Source organism: Emiliania huxleyi (genome assembly GCF_000372725.1).
Source record: "Emiliania huxleyi CCMP1516 unplaced genomic scaffold EMIHUscaffold_56, whole genome shotgun sequence".
Taxonomy (NCBI): Eukaryota; Haptophyta; order Isochrysidales; family Noelaerhabdaceae; genus Emiliania; species Emiliania huxleyi.
The window spans coordinates 319,488-337,528 of NW_005197803.1; the positions used below are offsets into that span (position 1 = coordinate 319,488).

At 68.5% G+C, this 18,041-nt stretch overlaps 6 protein-coding genes across 6 annotated transcripts in view; 3 read left to right on the forward strand and 3 right to left on the reverse strand.

The window, feature by feature from the left end:
- Window positions 1-1,370, forward strand: part of EMIHUDRAFT_452099 (hypothetical protein) — a gene marked incomplete at both ends in the record, with an annotated part of 4,306 nt that extends 2,936 nt beyond the window's left edge. Inside the window, 2 exons of the mRNA XM_005765267.1 lie at window positions 1-447; window positions 825-1,370. The exon at window positions 1-447 is cut by the window's left edge and continues 376 nt beyond it. Of these exons, the coding sequence (XP_005765324.1) occupies window positions 1-447; window positions 825-1,370 (993 nt within the window). The remainder of the gene's footprint in view (window positions 448-824) is intronic.
- Window positions 1,371-5,038: 3,668 nt separating this feature from the next.
- Window positions 5,039-5,887, forward strand: EMIHUDRAFT_66979 (hypothetical protein; the record flags this gene model as incomplete). The annotated part of the gene is made up of 1 exon (XM_005765268.1): window positions 5,039-5,887. A coding segment is annotated over one exon (849 nt), but the record flags the coding sequence as incomplete, so codon positions are not given.
- Window positions 5,888-6,600: 713 nt separating this feature from the next.
- On the forward strand, window positions 6,601-8,247 carry EMIHUDRAFT_213134 (hypothetical protein; the record flags this gene model as incomplete). The annotated part of the gene is made up of 1 exon (XM_005765269.1): window positions 6,601-8,247. One exon carries the CDS (start codon window positions 6,601-6,603, stop codon window positions 8,245-8,247), a length of 1,647 nt encoding a protein of 548 aa, XP_005765326.1.
- A 543-nt stretch (window positions 8,248-8,790) lies between these two features.
- EMIHUDRAFT_213135 (hypothetical protein) lies at window positions 8,791-9,585 on the reverse strand (the record flags this gene model as incomplete). The annotated part of the gene is made up of 1 exon (XM_005765270.1): window positions 8,791-9,585. One exon carries the CDS (start codon window positions 9,583-9,585, stop codon window positions 8,791-8,793), a length of 795 nt encoding a protein of 264 aa, XP_005765327.1.
- Window positions 9,586-11,138: 1,553 nt separating this feature from the next.
- On the reverse strand, window positions 11,139-12,162 carry EMIHUDRAFT_437237 (hypothetical protein). Its single transcript, XM_005765271.1, has one exon. It carries the CDS (start codon window positions 12,018-12,020, stop codon window positions 11,427-11,429), a length of 594 nt encoding a protein of 197 aa, XP_005765328.1. The 5' UTR covers window positions 12,021-12,162; the 3' UTR covers window positions 11,139-11,426.
- Window positions 12,163-14,627: 2,465 nt separating this feature from the next.
- On the reverse strand, window positions 14,628-17,955 carry EMIHUDRAFT_452100 (hypothetical protein; the record flags this gene model as incomplete). The annotated part of the gene is made up of 6 exons (XM_005765272.1): window positions 14,628-14,739; window positions 14,841-14,911; window positions 15,103-15,181; window positions 15,782-15,918; window positions 17,091-17,171; window positions 17,320-17,955. 6 exons carry the CDS (start codon window positions 17,953-17,955, stop codon window positions 14,628-14,630), a joined length of 1,116 nt encoding a protein of 371 aa, XP_005765329.1.
- Between the last annotated feature and the right edge of the window lie 86 nt (window positions 17,956-18,041).

Here is an 18,041-nt window from a genome sequence, read left to right on the forward strand (position 1 = left end):
GCGACCGCCCTCCCGCGGCAGCTGGCGGTGCCGTGGTGTGCGGTGGCAGAGGAGACGCCGCTGAAGCGCCGACCGGTTCTGACGTACGCGTCCTTCAACCTGTTCAACTGGCGACGCATCGACCCTGCCGCGCCGGTGGCGCTGGGCAACACTGCGCGCTCGCTCAACTTCCTCGGCGGCCAGGACGAGGAGTGGTTCTCGGCGGTGCACGTGGCCATCGAGGCGCGCGCGGGCGAGGCGGTCGTCGCCGCTGCCGAGGCCCAGCGGCTAAGCGTCGGCCTCGCGACGCCGGCAGAGGCGGTGGGCGGCAGAGGCGGGCCCGCGAGCCCCGCACGGTACGCGCGCGACGTGCTCGGGCTGCTCGGGACGGCGGCCGAGTCGATCGAGGCGTGCGTGGCGATCCTCCGCCGCATGGGGGAGCGTTGCGACCCCTACATCTACCACCAGGTGCAGCTGCTCGCCTTCTGCGCCGCCCACCCGCCCAATCCCAATCCTCACCCTCACCCTCACCCTCACCCGCACCCGCACCCGCACCCTCGCCCACGCCCTCCCCCTCGCCCTCGCCCTCGCCCTCCCCCTCCCCCTCGCCCTCCCCCTCCCCCTCCCCCTCCCCCTCCCCCTCGCCCTCCCCCTCACCCTCACCCTCACCCTCGCCCTCGCCCTCGCCCTCGCCCTCGCCCTCACCCTCACCCTCGCCCTCGCCCTCGCCCTCACCCTCAACCCTCCCCCTCACCCTCACCCTCAACCCTCCCCCTCCCCCTCGCCCTCGCCCTCGCCCTCGCCATCAGCGTGTCCGGGTCTTCATGTCGGGCTGGACGCACGAGGCGATGCCTCCCGAAGGCCTCGTCTATGAGGGGGTCGCACCCGCCTCGCGCACCGATGGGGCGGCTGGGGCGGACGACGGTGGCGAGGCCGTGTGGCGGACAGAGCGGTACTTTGGAGAGACGGGCGCTCAGAGCTCCGTGGTGCCGGCGCTCGACGCCGCGCTCGGCATCGGTATGTCGGAGGACGAGCTGCTCCCGTACCTGCTGGCGATGCGCGAGTACATGCCGCCCGAGCACGCCGCCTTCATCGACGCGCTCGAGCGCGGCCCGCGGCTGCGCGAGGCGGTGCGCCGCGCGAACGACTACGCGCTGACCGCGGCGTACGACCGCTGCGTGTCGGCGCTGGTCGCCTTCAGGAAGCTGCACTTTGAGCTGGCGTTCACGTACGTGCGCCAGTGGGACAGCCGCAAGGACGACGAGATCCAGGGCACCGGCGGCACGCCCTTTATGCCGTACCTGCGCAAGCACCGGCGCACCACCCACGAGGCGCTCATCGACGCTCGGACACGCGGCGGCGCGGACGAGGGGGCAGCGGCCGCCGCGTGAGGGCCGCTCTGCTAGGGCTGGGGCGAGCGCGCCGTGTAGTCGACGACTTCACCCCGCAACCCGCGCGTCCTGTAGAGGATGGCGCGTCTATTTGGGGGGGGTTGGCAGCTCCCCGCTTGTGTATACTGTACCCCAATTTGTATTCTCGAGTTCGTGCCGCTGGGGTGTACACACTACCTTCTTCATTTTCTTTGGTAACTTTCCCGAAATCGCCCTATCGCGGAGTAAAAAGAAATCGCGCCGGCTGGACGCGCCGCTCCTCGGCCAGCGAGTCGTGCTCGGCGGGCTCTCTGCCCGCCCCGAGCTGAACGGGCAGCGGGGCGTGGCGGGGAGCTTCGAGGGCGGGCGGTACGCGGTAGTGCTCGAGGGCGGCAGCGAGAGCGTGCGAGTGCGGCCGGGCAATCTGTCGATGGCAGTGGCGGAGCCAGCGTCAGGCGGTGCCGCGGCAGCCCCCGACGCGGTTGTGACAGCGGCTGGGCGAGGCGAGGAGGAGGCGGTGCTGGCGTGGCTCGAGGGCGGCGGGCGGGTCGACGCGACGTGCGAGAGAGGCGAGATGAGCGGCCTCACGCTGCTGATGTTCGCCGCCCGCAGCGGCCACGAGCGGGTGGTCGAGTTGCTGCTGCAGCACGGCGCGGAGATCAACAAGCAGAACGGCAAAGGTGGCACCGCGCTGATGTGCGCCGCCTTGGAGGGCCACGAGCGGGTGGTCGACTTGCTGATGCAGCACGGCGCGGAGATCAACATGCAGAACGGCAAAGGTGGCACCGCGCTGATGACCGCCGCCAACAACGGCCACGAGCGGGTGATCGAGTTGCTGCTGAAGCACGGCGCTGAGTTCAACCTGCAGGACAGCAAAGGCTGGACCGCGCTGATGGACGCCGCCCAGAAAGGCAACGAGCGAGTGGTCGAGGTGCTGATGCAGCACGGCGCGGAGGTTGACTTGCAGGACAGCTACGGCTTCACCGCGCTGATGCTCGCCGCCCAGGAGGGCCACAAGCGGGTGGTCGAGCTGCTGAAGCAGCGCGGCGCGGAGATCAACCTGCAGGACAGCAAAGGCAACACCGCGCTGATGCTCGCCGCCCTCTTCAACCGCCCCGCCGTCGTGCGGCGTTTGCTGCGGGCGGGTGCAGACGCGGCGGTGCGCTCTGAAAGCGGCATGACGGCGCTGCAGCTGGCCAAGGAGAAGGGCAACGCCGCGTGCGTCAGTATCTTGTCTGAGGCAGCGGCGGCGGCTGCGGAGGGCCGGGTAGGGGCCGACTGCGCTTCCTCGGGCGCAGCAGCGGCCGCTGTGGACGCGCCGCTCCTCGGCCAGCGCGTCGTGCTCGGCGGGCTCTCGGCCCGCCCCGAGCTGAACGGGCGGTGGGGCGTGGCGGGGAGCTTCGAGGGGGGGCGGTACGCGGTGGCGCTCGAGGGCGGCAGCGAGAGCGTGCGAGTGCGGCCGGGTAATCTGTCGCCGGCGGAAACGAGGGGTGGCGTGCCAGTCTCCGATGAGGTCATCGTGGCGGCTGAGCGAGGCGAGGAGGCGGCGGTGCTGGCGTGGCTCGAGGGCGGCGGGCGGGCCAACGCGACGTACGAGAGCGGCAAGGTGAACGGCTTCACGCTGCTGATGGGCGCCGCCGGCCACGGCCAGGAGCGGGTGGTCGAGCTGCTGCTGCAGCACGGCGCTGATGTCAACCTGCAGAGCAGCAACGGCAGCACCGCGCTGATGGCCGCCGCCAACCAAGGCCACGAGCGGGTGATTGAGCTGCTGATACGTCGCGGCGCTGATGTCAACCTGCAGGAATGCGTCGGCGGCACCGCGCTGATGAACGCCGCCCAGCAAGGCCACGAGCGGGTGGTCGAGTTGCTGCTGCGGCATGGCGCTGAGATCAACCTGCAGGACAGCGGCGGCGTCACCGCGCTGATGGTTGCCGCCCAGGAAGGCCACGAGCGGGTGGTCGACTTGCTGATACGGCGCGGCGCTAAGATCAACAAGCAGAACGGCAAAGGCGGCCCCGCGCTGCTGCTCGCCGCCATCAACGGCCACGAGCGGGTGGTCGAAATACTGATACGGCGCGGGGCAGAGATCAACCTGCAGGACAGCGGCGGCTACACCGCGCTGATGAGCGCCGCCCTCTTGAACCACCCCGCCGTCGTGCGGCGCTTGCTGCAGGCGGGCGCAGACACGGCGGCGCGCAGTGCGAACGGCAAGACGGCGCTGCATTGGGCCAAGGAGAAGGGCAACGCCGAGTGCGTCGAGGCCTTCAAGAAGCACGTCCAGGAGGTGTTGGCGGGACGGCCCACGGCGACGGCAACCGGCGGCGCAGGCGCAGGCGGCGCTTCCTCCGGCGGCGCTTCCTCGGCTGGATCGAGAGCCGCGAGGACGCTATCTCCAGCGGTGGCGGCGGAGCAGGCGCCGAGCGGTGCCGCGGCAGCCCCCGACGCGGTTGTGACAGCGGCTGAGCGAGGCGACGAGGCGGCGGTGCTGGCGTGGCTTGGTCGCGGCGGGCGGGTCAACGCGACGTGCGAGAGAGGCGAGATGAGCGTCCTCACGCTGCTGATGTTCGCCGCCCGCAGCGGCCACGAGCGGGTGGTCGAGCTGCTGCTGCGGCACGGGGCGGAGGCCAACCTGCAGAACAGCGACGGCGGCACCGCGCTGATGCTCGCCGCCATCCCAGGCCACGAGCGGGTAGTCGAGCTGCTGCTGCAGCACGGCGCGGAGATCAACCTGCAGAACAGCAAAGGCGCCACCGCGCTGATGGGCGCCGCCGCCCACGGCCACGAGCGGGTGGTCGAGTTGCTGCTGCGGCACGGGGCGGAGGCCAACCTGCAGGATAGCGACGGCGACTCCGCGCTGATGTACGCCGCCGTCAACGGCCACGAGCGGGTGGTCGACTTGCTGATTCGGCACGGCGCGGAGGTCAACCTGCAGAGAAGCGACGGCTGCACCGCGCTGATGCACGCCGCCCACGAAAGCCACGAGCGGGTGGTCGACTTGCTGATTCGGCGCGGCGCTGAGATCAACCTGCAGGACAGGAAAGGCTTCACCGCGCTGATGATCGCCGCCTTCTTCAACCACCCCGCCGTCGTGCGGCGCTTGCTGCGGGCGGGCGCAGACACCGCGGCGCGCAATGCGAGCGGCAAGACGGCGCTTTGTTGGGCCAAGGAGAAGGGCCACGCCGAGTGCGTGCGCGCCTTCGAGGAGCACTCGTCGACCGCAGCAGAGGCGGAGAGGGAGACGGCGGTCGCAGAATCAGCCGAACAGGCCGCGGCGGCCGCACGCGAGGCGGCAGCGGCTGCAGAGGCGGCGGAGGCGCGCGATGCTGCCGAGGCGGCGCTGCGCGAGGCGGTTGAGGCGTGCGGCCGAGGCGACGCCGATCTCGAGGCGCTCAGGGCGGCGATCAACGCGAACACCGACGCCGCCGACGGCTCGGAGGCGCTGCGGGCGGCGCGGCGGCTGCGCGACGATCCTGGCGGAGCGCAGGACCCGCGAGGCCAGGGCGCTGAAGCGGCAGCGGCAGAAGGAGGAGAAGGCGGCGGCGAGGCAGGCGGCGGCGGTAGCGAGGGCGGCGGAGGAGGCGGATGCGGCGGCGCGGGCGGCGGAGGAGGCGGAAGCGGCGTCGCGGGCAAGGGAGGAGGCAGAGGCGAGGGCAAGGGAGGAGGCTGGAAGGGAGAGGGAAGAGGCGAGGATGAGGGCGGAAGCGGAGGCGGCGGAGGTGGCGGCGGCGGAGGCGGAGGCGGAGGCGGCGGCTGTAGAGGCGGCAGTGGCGGCCGTGGCGGCGGCGAAGGCTCCAGAGCCAGCGGAGGCGGACGCACCGCCCGCCGCCGTCCCTCTCGACGAGCTCATCGCGGCGACCGACGGCTTTGCTGAGGCGCGCAAGGTGGGCGAGGGAGGCTTCGGGCGCGTCTACCACGCCGACGCGTTGCCGTCGCTTCCGCGCGTCGCGAGCGGGTTCGCTGTCAAGACGGCGCTGGTCGGTGTCGGCGCCCAAGGCCTCGCCGAGCTGCAGAGCGAGGTGCGCACGCTCAGCGCGGCGTGCCACCCGTCCCTGCTTCCTCTCCTCGGCGTCTGCTTGGCGCCGGCGAGAGCGTGCCTCGTCTACCCCCTCTGCCGCGGCGGCAGCCTCGAGGACCGCCTCTACCGCTCGCCAGCCGCGCTGCAGCGGCTCCGCATGCTCGGCTTCGAGACGGCGCCTCCGCCGCTCTCCTCCGCCGCACGGCTCCGCGTGCTGCGCGACGCGGCGAGCGCGCTTCACTATCTGCACACGCGCTCACCCATGATCCTGCACCGCGACGTCTCGGCGGGCAACATCCTGCTCGACGAGCGCGGCAACGGCTACCTCGCCGACGTGGGCCTCGCGCGAGCGGCAGAGGCGACGGCCGGCGGACAGGTCTCGCACCTGTCGACGCAGCGCATCTTTGGCAAGCCTGGGTACATGGACCCGATCATCCTCAACGACGGTCAGGCTTCGCAGCTCACCGATGGTTTTGCGCTCGGCATCACGCTGCTCGTCGCCCTGACCGGCCGCGGCGCTCTTGGCTTGCTCAGCGCGTGCGACGATGCGCTGGAGGAGCCCGACACGGCGGAGAGCATCGCGGCGGCCGACGCGAGCTGGTCGGCGGCGCAGGCCGAGGAGCTGGCGCGGCTCGTGGTCGGGCTGGCGTTCGTTCGGAAGAAGAAGCGGATGCCGCTCGCGGAGGCGCTGCCGCGGCTGGAGGCGCTGGTCGAGGCGGCGGGGGCGGTGGAGGAGACGGCTGGGGCCGAGGAGCGCCAGTGTGACCTCTGCTACGACGCGCCTCGCTCGGTTCGCTTCGCGTGCGGCCACGCGCTGTACTGCGAGGCATGTGCGCCGCGCGTGCTGGAGCGCGACACCAACTGCCCGGCCTGCCGCCGTCCGGCGCTGCCGATCGTCGACACTGGAGCAGGCGTGGCGGCGCAGACGACCTTTGTCTACCAGTCTCCTCGCGCGGTGCCGAACCTCCCGCCGGCCGGCGGCGCTGTGCCGGCAGTCGGTAGGCGCGGACGCGGCGGGCGTGGCGGGCGGGGCGGGAGGGGCGGGCGGGGCGTGGGGCGGGTCGGCTGGTAAAGCTAGAGAGAAAGCGCCACAATTGCGTGTATACAATGTGCTGAGTAAGGACTCCCCTGCATGCCCGATGTGACAAAGAAAGAAACATTTTTCATGCGTGAAAGAGAAAAACAGAATGCCCGACCACCTAATACCCGCATTATACCCCACCTTGCAACGGTCATATGCCGGTCGTCTTTGCCTCGCTGATCACTCCGTACGCTTTCGCTGCCTCGCTGATCACTCCTGTCGCTTTCGCTGCCTCGCTGATCACGCCGACTCTTACCACGCCGCCTCCGCGACACTGCCAGCCAGGACGCTCCCCACCGGCTATCCTCTCGCTCGACTCCGGCTTTCGCTTCTGCCCGGATCCGGCGGAGCGTGCCGCTCCGCTGGCTGAGATTGCCGAGTTTGAGGCGCTAGCACTCGCGCTTCCTCGTTTTTACCACGGGCAGGAGCCGCCGCAGCAGTACAAGAGAACGCTGCTGGCCGCCGCTGATGCTGTCGCCACCCGTGCAGGAGGTCCAGAGCGTGTAGCGGCCACTATGACCGAGGCGCAGCTCCAGCGAGCCTTTGTGGTGCTCTCGTTTCTCGTCCATTACTACGTCTGGTGCGAAGACGGCGCGGCAGAGCAGGTGCTTCCGCGCACGATTGCCACGCCGTACTGGCACGTCGCCAAGGCGCTTGGCTGCGAGCCAGTCTACACTGACGCAGTCATCATGTGGAATATGGTTGGAGCTGGCGGCGACAGCACGGCCGACCCAGACCTGATCCATCTCGAGTTCTCGTGGACGCAGACGGAGAGCGAGCGCTGGTTCAGCGTCATCCAGGGAGCCGTCCTCCGGCTGCTCGATCCGCTCATGGGCCGGGCGCTGCTCCTGCGCGAGGAGATCCTGCCGCAGTACACGGGCGGTGAAGGCCCAGGCACGGCGGTGGACCCGGCGCACGCGCAGGCTGCTGCCGATTTTTGCGACGATCTGGCGTCGCGGCTCGACGACGCACGCCTCGTGATGGGCCGCATGTTCGAGCGGCTCGACCCGCACGACTTCCTGGTCTTTCGGCGCTACTTTGAGGGGTGGCAGTCCTCGTCTGAGTTCTCGCGCTCGCACCTGCCCACCGGCCTCACCTTCTCGGGCGTCGAGGGCACCGCGGACGCGCTCACGTCGGTTGTGCTCGGCGGCATCCCCGGCGCGAATGCGGGGCAGCAGGGGAGCTGGCACGTCCTCGACGCGATCCTCGGACTGACGCATGAGGAGCCCTTCCTGCGAGAGCAGCGCCGCCTCATGCCCGCCTCGCAGCGCCGCTTCGTCGAGCGCTTCACGGCCGAGCCCGCCGTCAGCCTCCGCGCCTTCTTCGACGCGCACCCCGCCCTCGACCGCGCGCCGTACACGCGCGCGGTCGCGTCGCTGCGTGCGTGGCGGCGCGAGCACATCTCGCTCGCCGGGATGTACCTCGTCTCGTTTGCCCGCGAGTTGGAGGGCGATCCGGCGCGCGGGCCGGCAAGCAAGAGCCCGCTGCACGTCAAGGGCACCGGCGGCTCCGAGGCCAAGGGCGGCAAGGCAAAGGGCGGGTTTGTCAAGCTGCTGCAGTCGTACATCCGCGAGACCGTCGACCCGCGCGCCGTCAAGGAGGCCCGGCCTTCGGGCGGCGCGAGCGAGATGGCGTGCCCGCTCACCTCGGCGAAGCAGTACCTGCGCGGGCCAAAGTTCACAAGGCAGCAGTACGATGAGGCGCGGCGGGCCAGGGCGCTGCCGGACAAGGAGGGCGCGCTCGTCAGGGCGTGGAGCGGCGACGGAGATCATGGCCCAGAGGGGGACGAGCTCGGCATCTAGAACAATCGCGACTGGTTTTATACTTTGTGTTCCGCACACTGTATATGCGATCGTTGGCTCACCAGAGTGGCGATATCGTGTGCATGTCGCCCCGCAGCCCATCTGTGGCACCTCGTGTCGTCCCGGTCCGTCGACCGTGTTCTTTGTGTGAACCTGTGATTGTGGAAGTGTGCCGGCCTGCAGCTGCACCCAGCCTTATTCCGCGCAGTCTCGTCTGCTGTGACTTCTTGAAAGTGTAGACAGAACTCGCTACCTTACAGCTCCAGCCCTGCTTTCTGAGTCATACCGTAGAAAGAGCGACCCGGGGGAGCGCCGGACGCGAGAGAGGCGTCCGTGAGCGTGATCTGCCACACAGCGTCTCTGCTCACCGAAAATTATCGCCCGTCCACTGCGGCACAACCTCAAAGCGCAAGAGGGCTCTGCCGCGGGGTCTCGAGACGCTCACTCCCTCTCCCACGGCCACTGGAAGGTTGGCGGCGGCGGCGGAGGCGGGGGCGGCGGCGGCGGCGGCGGTGGGAGGCCGCGGAGCTTCCTCGCCAACGCCTACAGGGTGGATCCCGATTGATATTGAGTTGTCGGGCGGATCTCGGGTGTGATCTCGGCGGTCGCCTCGAAGCCGAGCTCCGCGACAGCACGCGCGTACCAGCCAACCTCCTTCTCTTCGTAAAACTCGCCGGCCGCCTGCGCCGCCGACGAGGTTGCATTGAAGACAGGGTTCGCCACGTTGCCCACCGCACGAAGCGACGAGCCGACGATGCCCTCGTCCTCCTCGGCCAGCACCGCCGCAGTGATGCCGACGCCCGCGGCGAGGATGTCGAGGTCGATCGACGCGAGGTCGACGCCGACGGCCGCCGCCGCACCGAGGCCTGCGATCAGGCCGACGGCGGTGCCAACGTCCTTCTTCACAACCTCGTCCGCATTGATCGGCGCCGCTGTCTTGACCGCCTCGGCGACCGCCTTGGCCTTGACGAGGAGGCCGCCCTTGGACGCCACAAACTCACGCGCCTCCAGCATCGCATCGGCTGCCGCGCCGACGCCGGCCAGCTCTGCAGCCTGGATGGCGTTCCCGAGCTCCACAAGCTCGGCGCGGCCGCCGCGTGGGCCTTGCGCGCGGATGAGCGCCTGCGTGAGCTGCTGCTCGGCCACGTCCGCGTCCGGGGCGGCGGGGGCGATGTCGACGGCCGGAGCGTCGCTTCGCAGGCGGAGTCCCTGATCGTACCAGGAAACAACCGTATCTGCCGGCGCCGCGGTGGTGGCGACTATAGCTCTGTGCCTCAGGGAAGCGGCTGGCGAGCGTGGCTGCGGGGTCAGCGAGATCACCAGGAGCGCGACCGGCATCACGGCACTTTTCGGCTCCACTGTCGCCACCGAGAGAAGAATTTTACCCATCTCCCTAATGTGGGTAAACCATGTGTCGCTCGTGCGTGTCGTCATCATCTGTCCCGCGTCCACCCATACCGCGTTGGTGTCCAGTCCGAGCCTGGCTGTTCTTCACCTTTCTACCTACCTACCTAAACCATAAAAGTCCGTCCCTTGGGTTGTCTGTTTTCTTTCTTTCTTTTTTAAACCAAAAGTAGGTTTGAATTCGTCCACGTAAGGCTTGGTGAGTGGTTGGGGTGGCCTCAGGCATCCCCAAGGGAGCCTCTGCGGTGCCACATAAGCAGCTTAGTGATTGTCGAGACTTTAAAGTGTTTCGTTGGAAGAAACGCAAACAAGACAAAAACAAAATGTTTGGTATTGCTAAAAATCTCTCTAACAAGACAAGCGGTACTATGGTGTATGGTCACCAGTAAGCGAAAATTCGACTTTGAGGGATCATATCTCAAGCATAGCATTATTGTTGCATATTAGGCCGCATAAGGTCAGACTTGACCCCAGAAGCATCAAGAACCCGATGCTCCGGCTCGACTGTGCCGGCACACTGCCTCCTCGCGCCGGCTGCTAGCAGGCCGTCGCGGCCCGTGGTGCACCAGAGAGAGAGGTCGACACGTTGCCCCCGCCGGCGAGTCCGCGCGGCTCAGGCCGGCCACAAGGTGTGTGGTGGCGGCACCATGGCAGGAGTGCGGAGAAGAGCTCGCCGAACGCGAGCAGCAGATGGCCAAAGTGTACCAGTGCGAGAGCCTCGCAAGCGGGCGCAGAAGAAGCTCGCCGTGACACGATGCCGGGCGGTGGTGGTGCTCTGGCGGCTGTGCACAGTGGGCAAAGTCAGGCTGCAGCAGGGCAGCACGATGGTAGTCGCGGCGACTTTATGGGCTTCTTCTATGTTTGAATTCTGTTCATAGAACCATATACGGACTATGGTTTACCCACATTAAGGGAGTAGCTCTCACAGCAGACTGGTGACTGGTGCCGTCCTCCCATCCCTCCCTTGGGTTGTCTGTTTTCTTTCTGTTTGGCTCGGACTGGCACTACAAAAGGCACGGCACAGACGGCCCCTTATGGCCCGTCGAAGAGGCCGGCGAACTCCTCCGGCCGACCCCCCTCCCAACCAAAACCAATCCTCCCCGGGCTCTGGCTCCTCCTCCTTCGCTAGCGCCCTCGCCCCCCGCCGGCGGCGATTCCGTGCCCCACCCTCCCCGCCCCCAGAGAAAGAATTTTATGACCAACTCCCTCGCACGACACTGGGCACCTGTGTTAGTGCCAGTGCGCGCCAGTCCCGTGCCCAGTGTCGTGCGAGAGAAAGAATTTTACAACAAAACCCCCTTGCACGCGACACTGGGACTCTCTGGAAAACGAAACGAAGGTATTCTTGATTTATCAGTTTATCAGGATGGCGCCGCTCATGCCGCCAGGAAGAAGAAAAACCTTCGATCGCTGCACTCCACAGTCCTCCAGGATGCTCGGCTTGAGGCCGGACGGATCTTTTTCTTTTCGCGTGTGGTGGCGTGGTTCGGATTTTTCTTTTTCAGGGACGATGGAATGCACACCGGCACACGTCCCGGCCCGCCAACGCTGTCGAGGGGGATGCGACGCAGCCAGCACCAACATTGCAGCGCCAGCAACTCGAGCTTGCCAAGGGACGAGCTCGACGGAGCCGCGCGGTAGTGTCCGTCCCGTCATGAGTCCTCGCGCTCTACTCTTCTCCCTCGCTCGCCACCGCGTGCAGCAGCACGGTCCGCGCAACTCAAAGACAGCGCCGTCGGCCGTGAGCGTGAGGGCGCGAAGCCACTGCAACTCCCCTACTGCGTCTCGCGCGTGATCGCGAAGCCCAACACGCAATGGCCAAAGTCGAGCGCCGCGATGCCGTTCGTGGCTCCGGCCGAGTCGAGGTGGTACCGCTCGTGGATCTCGTAGATCGAGCGGACGAGGAGCGCCGCCCGCGCGCGAGCCCCCGCGGGGAAGAGCGAGTGGCTTGCCGGCGACCACGGCGCCGCCGCCCGCCGGACCAGCGCCGCCGCCTCGCCCTCGCCGCCCGCGGCGCGCCGCAGCGGCGTCGGCTCGCCCTCGTGCAAGCTTGCGCCGCTGCGCAGGAGGGAGGTGGCGCGGGCGGCGGTGAGGGTCTCAAGGTGCGCGAGCGGCGTCCAGCCGCGGCTGGCGACCAGCCAAGCGGCGAGGTCGGCGTGGCCTTTGTGGTTTGCGGCCTCCTCGGGCGTGCCGAAGGGCGTAGCGGCGCGGGAGGCGCCGTAGGAGGAGAGGAGCTTGGCGACCTCGAGGTGGCCGTTGTGGCACGCGGCGAACAGCGGCGTGGCGCCGTCGTTGCGGGCTTGGCTTACCGCTGCGCCCGCCTCGATAAGCAGCCGGACGCACTCGAGGTGGCCGTTCTGGCATGCCATGTACAGCGGCGTGGCGCCTTGCTCATCGGCCTGGTCGATTGCCGCGCCAGCCTCGCGGAGCAGCCGGGCGATCTCGAGGTGGCCCTGCTGGCACGCGATGTTCAGCGGCGTGGCGCCGCCCTTGGCTTGGTTGACCACTGCGCCGGCCTCGAGAAGCAGCCGAACGCACTCGAGGTGGCCCTGCTGGCACGCCATGAACAGCGGCGTGGCGCCGTTGTTGCGGGCTTGGCTGACCGCCGCGCCAGCCTGCTGAAGCACCTGGGCGCACTCAAGGTGGCCGTTCTGGCACGCCATGAAAAGGGGCGTGATGCCATTCTCCTGTGCTTGGTCGACCGCCGCGCCGGTCTCGAGGAGCAGCCGGGTGATCTCGACGTGGCCCTCCTGGCACGCGACGAGCAGCGGCGTGGCGCCGTTCTGCGTGGCTCTGTTGATCGCCGCGCCGACCTCGAGGAGCAGCCGGACGCACTCGAGCTGGCCGTCCTCGCACGCGGCGAACAGCGGCGTGACGCCTTCAGCGTCTGCTTGGTTGATCGCCGCGCCAGCGTCGCGCAGCAGCCGGGCGATCTCGAGGTGGCCCTTCTGGCACGCAATGTACAGCGGCGTGGCGCCTGTGTCGTCGGCTTGGTTGGCCGCCGCGCTGGCCTCGACGAGCAGCCGCGCGATCTCGACGTGGCCCATGTAGCACGCGATGGACAGCGGCGTGGTGCCCTCCTCATCGGCTTGGTTGATGTCAGCGCCAGCGTCGCGCAGCAGCCGGGCGCACTCAAGGTGTCCCTCCTGGCACGCGATGTACAGCGGCGTGGTACCATCGTTTATAGCTTGGTTGATGTCAGCGCCAGCGCCGCGCAGCAGCTGGGCGCACTCGACGTGTCCCTCCTGGCACGCGATGAACAGCGGCGTGGCGCCGCCGTCCTTGGCTTGGTTGACCGCTGCGCCAGCTTCGAGGAGCAGCCGGACGCACTCAATCTGATCCTCCTGGCACGCAATATACAGCGCGGAAGTGCCGCGGCCAGTCGTCGCCCCGACGCTCGCGCCGCCTTCGAGCAGCAGCCGCACCGCCTCGGCCTGCCCGTGACGAGCGGCCCAGGTGAGCAGCGTGTCCTGCCTCTCGGTGTCGTGCCGGGCGTCGAGCTGGGCCGCGAGCGACGTGCCGCGCGTCCCCTGCCCAGACAGGAAGCCGCGCAGCCAGGCCAGGTCGCCCCGAGCCAGGTCGGCGAGCTGGGTTGGGAGGAGGGCGCCGCTCATGCCGGCAGCTGGTCGCGCCGCGTTTTTCTTTTTTATAGTGTGCGTGTCGCCAGACAAGTCTTGTTATCAACAGAGTAGATGGATCTGACCTCAGGGCCGATGTGACCAAGCGCTGGTAGCGTGGTTTAGCCTCACACCCATGGTCTCACAGTGTGCCGGCAGTCGCCGAGCAGTGTCGCTCACACAACCAGCCGCAGCACAAGTGACTGAGGGCCAGTGAGGGCGAGCCCATCGCTGTGACAGCTGTGGCAGCCGCACAGTAGGCTGTTCCAACTGTGCAGAGCGTGTGAGCAGCAGACGAGCTGCTCTCCAGGCTTCAGGCGCAAAGAGCTGCATGCCACCGAAGCGCGAAGGCGCTGTCGAGGTTCGCCGAGCGCGGCGAAATCGGGGGGAAGCCGCCGCACCGACGAGCGACGTGAGAGCGCGTTGGATTTTTCACTCTGGACAAAGACGGGGACACAGCGGACGGTGCGGGGTGTGTCCCCGCCATAGCGGCGAGGCGCGGGACCGTCTGTGGCGAGGTGGGTCGCGTCCCCCGCCACACACCCTTTATATCCGCGCAACACGGGAGGACCAAGTCCAAGCACCACCCTCATCTCCTGCTAATCCCGATCGCCGTCGCCAACCCCCGGAGCCTCCGCCGCCGCCTCATCTCCTCCTACCGCCGCCATCGATTGGTCCTCCGACTCCTTCTTCTCCCTCTCCTCCCTCTCGCGCGCCTCCTTCGCCGCCTTCTCCGCCGCTTCGGCGTGCGCCGCCGCCGCGAGCGCCGCCTGCTCCTCTGCGGCCGCGGTATCGCCGAGGGCAGCGTGCAGCTGCGCGAGCCTCTCGGCGGCGGCCGCCCTCTGCTCGACCACGCCGCCCGCCTGCGCGAGCTCCGCCGCCCGCCGCGCGTCCTCGAGCGCCGCCTCAGCCCCGCCGCCCTGCTCGGCGATGAGGGAAAGCATCGCGTGCGCGTCGGCGCGCGCCTGGGATGGGCGGGCGGGGGCAGGGGCGGGGGGCAGGGGGAGGAGGGGGGGGGGTGACACCTCTCGGGCCCTCTCGGGACGAAGTCTCGTGTGGGGGGCTCGATATTGTCTTGAGACGATGTCCCATGGCCGCCAGAGACATGTCTTGTGGCCATGGGACAGTCTCCGAAAGACACGAGCGCGCCTCGTCCGAGCAGGCGCGGTTGCGGAAGCGGGACGCCTAGGAGGCAGAATACACCAACCTCAGGGCACCGACGGTATTGTCCAGCGTATTCAGAGCACCGCGTGAGGACGAGGGGTATGAATGCAGTGAGTACGGCGGAGTACAGCGGGGCACACTGCATGTGAGCGTCTCTCGAGTGCTGGTTGGGAGACAAGAAGACGTGCTCCGCTTCTAGGGCGACAACGCCTTGCGCTCCCCATCGCTGATGGTGCGGCCCTGCCACCCGTTCGGCATGTTGAGCACCCGCTGCGGCCCGGCCAGCTCGACCTCGCGCAAGTAGGCCCTATCAGCTCGGAGCAGCTGCTTCGGCGGGGCGGGCGGGCGGGCGGGCGGCGCTGCGGCGTGCGTGTGTCGCGCCGCAAGTGATCTGCGGCGACGGGCCACCGGTCCCTCCCCAGCGCGTAGGTCGAGTGCGCGAGGTAGAAGCGCGCGAGCGGCGTGCCGAGCGGCGGCGCCTGCTTCCCAGAGCACGGATGGGCGGGAAGAGACGTGCGGTGCTCTTGCGGCGGCGGCGGAGTGGTGGACAGGGTAGCCCCCGATGAGAGGGGGGAGGGAGGGGGGGAGGGGAGGGGGGCAGCTTCGAGCCACGGCCCACATCCCGGCTAATTGCTAGCTCCCGGGCCCTCTCTCCGCCTCTCGGCGGCACCGTGTAGTCGCGCCCCTCCGCCTCACACGCCGCCTTCGCCTCGAAGAAGGTTGCGAGCAGCGCGGCGCTCTCGGCGTGCCTGTTCACGGGCGGAGCCGTGAAGAGACGCCGTTCACGCCCCTCGAAGCACGGCGCCCTTTGTGCGCTGGCCGAGAGGCTGCGACGGCCGGGCGTCTCGTGAGGTGTCCGTGAGATGTCTCTGCGATGTGTCTGCGATGTATCTGCGATGTGTCTGTGAGGTGTCTGCGATGTGTCTGCGAGGTGTCTGCGAGGTGTCTGCGATGTGTCTGCGATGTGTCTGCTAGGTGTCTGCGAGGTGTCTGCGATGTGTCTGCGATGTGTCTGCGATGTGTCTGCGATGTGTCTGCGATGTGTCTGCGAGGTGTCTGCGATGTGTCTGCGAGGTGTCTGCGAGGTGTCTGCGATGTGTCTGCGAGGTGTCTGCGATGTGTCTGCGATGTGTCTGCGATGTGTCTGCGATGTGTCTGCGAGGTGTCTGGGAGGTGTCTGCGAGGTGTCTGCGATGTGTCTGCGATGTGTCTGCGGAAGGCGTCCCGTGAGATGTCTGGGAGATATCCAGAGATGTCTGGGAGGCTTCCAGGAGGTGTCTGTGAGGTGTCGGAGGTGTCTGCGGAGCGCGAGCCTGCCGAGGTTGTAAGCGGCGACGCCGGCGCCGTACGATGCGGCGAGGCGCTGCGGCGCGCCGCTCGGGCCGCCGCTCCCCTTGGAGCGGAGCACCGCTTGGAAGAGGGGCGCCGCCTGCGCGTCCTCGCAGTCGAGCAGGCTCGCGAAGGCGCGCTCGAGCTGCCCCTCGGCCTGTGAGACGCCAGCGTCCACCACGGTCTCCGCTGCTCATCTTGCGGGCCGCGCCCGTGTTGCGCGCGCGCGGGTGATACGGGGCGCGTGCGTTGTCTAGCATGACGGCGGGTGGAGGGGAGGGTGGCGGGTGGAGGGGAGGGCGGCGGCCGATGTCGGTGCACTCCCTTGCGATCTCGTGCAATCTCGGTGCGACCCCTTGCGATCTCGAGGGATCTCGTGCAATCCCTTGCGATCTCGTGCAATCTCGGGCGAGAGAGAGAGAGAGAGAGAGAGAGAGAGAGAGAGAGAGAGAGAGAGAGAGAGAGAGAGAGAGAGAGATGGCTGTCACCTCCTCGGCGGCCGCCTCACGGCGCGAGGTGAGGCCAGACTTTGAGAGGTCGACGTGGCGAAAGACGTGGGCGTCCGCCTGGGGTCAGGTCAGGTCAGGTCAGGTCAGGTCAGGTTAGGTTGGGTTAGGTCAGGTCAGGTGAGGGGAGGGGAGGTGAGGTGAGGTGAGCTTCTCCACACACACACGAGGTGGTAAGGCAAGGGCCAGGCTAGCCCCTCGCGACTCGACGTCTAAAAGACGGGAGCCCCGCGACATTTAAATGTGCAATGGCCCGGTGCGTGCGTGCGTGCGTGCGTGCGTGCGTGCGTGCGTGCGTGCGTGCGTGTGTGCGGTGGTGGTGGCGGTGGTGGTGGGGTGGGGGGGGGGGGGAGGGATGGGGAAGCGTCCGCCTCCTTGGCCGCCGCCTTGGCCGCCGCCTTGGCGCGCAGCAGCTCCGCGCGCACCTGTGGAGGGGCCGAGGAGGGCGGGAGGCCTCGCGGGCAGAGATCGCGATCTCGCGGGTGGAGATCGCGATCTCGCGGGCGGAGATCGCGATCTCGCGGGCGGAGATCGGACCCCCTCGACGCCCGCAGACGCCGCCACAAAAGAGATGCGGCCCGCCGATTGCTGCCACACCCCCACCGCCGCCTCTGCCACCGCCGCCACCGCCGCCACCGCCGCCACCTCTGCCACCGCCACCACCTCTGCCACCGCCGCCGCCTCTGCCACCGCCACCACCTCTGCCACCGCCGCCACCTCTGCCACCGCCACCACCTCTGCCACCGCCGCCACCTCTGCCACCGCCACGCCGCAGGGGCCACCTTTGCCCTTCCCGAGCAGCTACCGCCCTACTCTCGCGCACCGCGCGGTTGGTGGGCTCCTTGTCGGCGGCGCGCTGCAGCAGCGGCAGCGCCGCGTCCACCTCTCCTAGCTCCAGCCTCGCCTGGCGCAGACAAGGGGCGGCGGGCAGCTGTCGGGAATGGGCGTGGGAGGCGGCGCCCGGGCGGGCGGCCCGGGCGGGCGCTGACGAGGCTGCAGCATCCCTAGCTCGTGCGGCTGCGGCATGTGCGCGGTGGAAGCTTCTCGGAAACCGCCTGTCCGTGCCGCAGCAGAACCTTTGTCAGGTCGCCGTCCTCCGGCCGGCACTCCATCGCGTGCTCGCAGAGCGCGGCCGCGTGGGCGTGGTCGGCGAGCTTGATGGCGCACAGAGCCGCGTTCGAGTAGCACTGCGCGCACGGCACCCGGGCAAAGTAGTCCCACAGCATCCTCTCACGCGACGGGTAGCAGTGCCGGCTCAGCGCGTCGACGGCACCCGTGTAGGTGCGGATGGCCCACGCGTACTTGCCCGCCTTGAAGAGCTCGTTGCCCGCCGCCTTGTACGCCGCGACGAACCGGTACTTCGCCTCCGGGTCCGACTCGAGCTCTGCAGCCGCGGGCGGCGTCGGGAGGGCGGCTGCCGCAAAGTAGCCGTCGTCCTCGACGATTCGCGGCTCCTCGTCGCCGTCCTCCTTCGCCGCCGCCGCTGTGGTGGGTGGAGCGGGTTCCAGCCGGATGCGTGTGATGGGGACGGCCGCCGCGACAAAGCCACCAGAAAAGCGGAGCGAGACCGACATCGAGGCGGCGTCGAGTTGGATTATCTCGCACGCCTCGTACTCGTCGCCCTCCTCGCGCGGGCAGTGCACCCACGAGCCGACTGCTAGCTGCTGGGCAGCGGATGGGCTCGGCATGGGGTCGTGCCTGCAACCAAAACAAACGTACTTGCCTGAGCTGTGAACAGACGCACTTGCCTTCCCCAAATCCGTTAGGTTGGGCG

Bases quoted from the DNA above. Each gene is read 5' to 3' on its own strand.
- EMIHUDRAFT_437237 (XM_005765271.1), bottom strand. From the start codon at position 12,020: ATGGCATGCCAGAACGGCCACCTCGAGTGCGTCCGGCTGCTTATCGAG.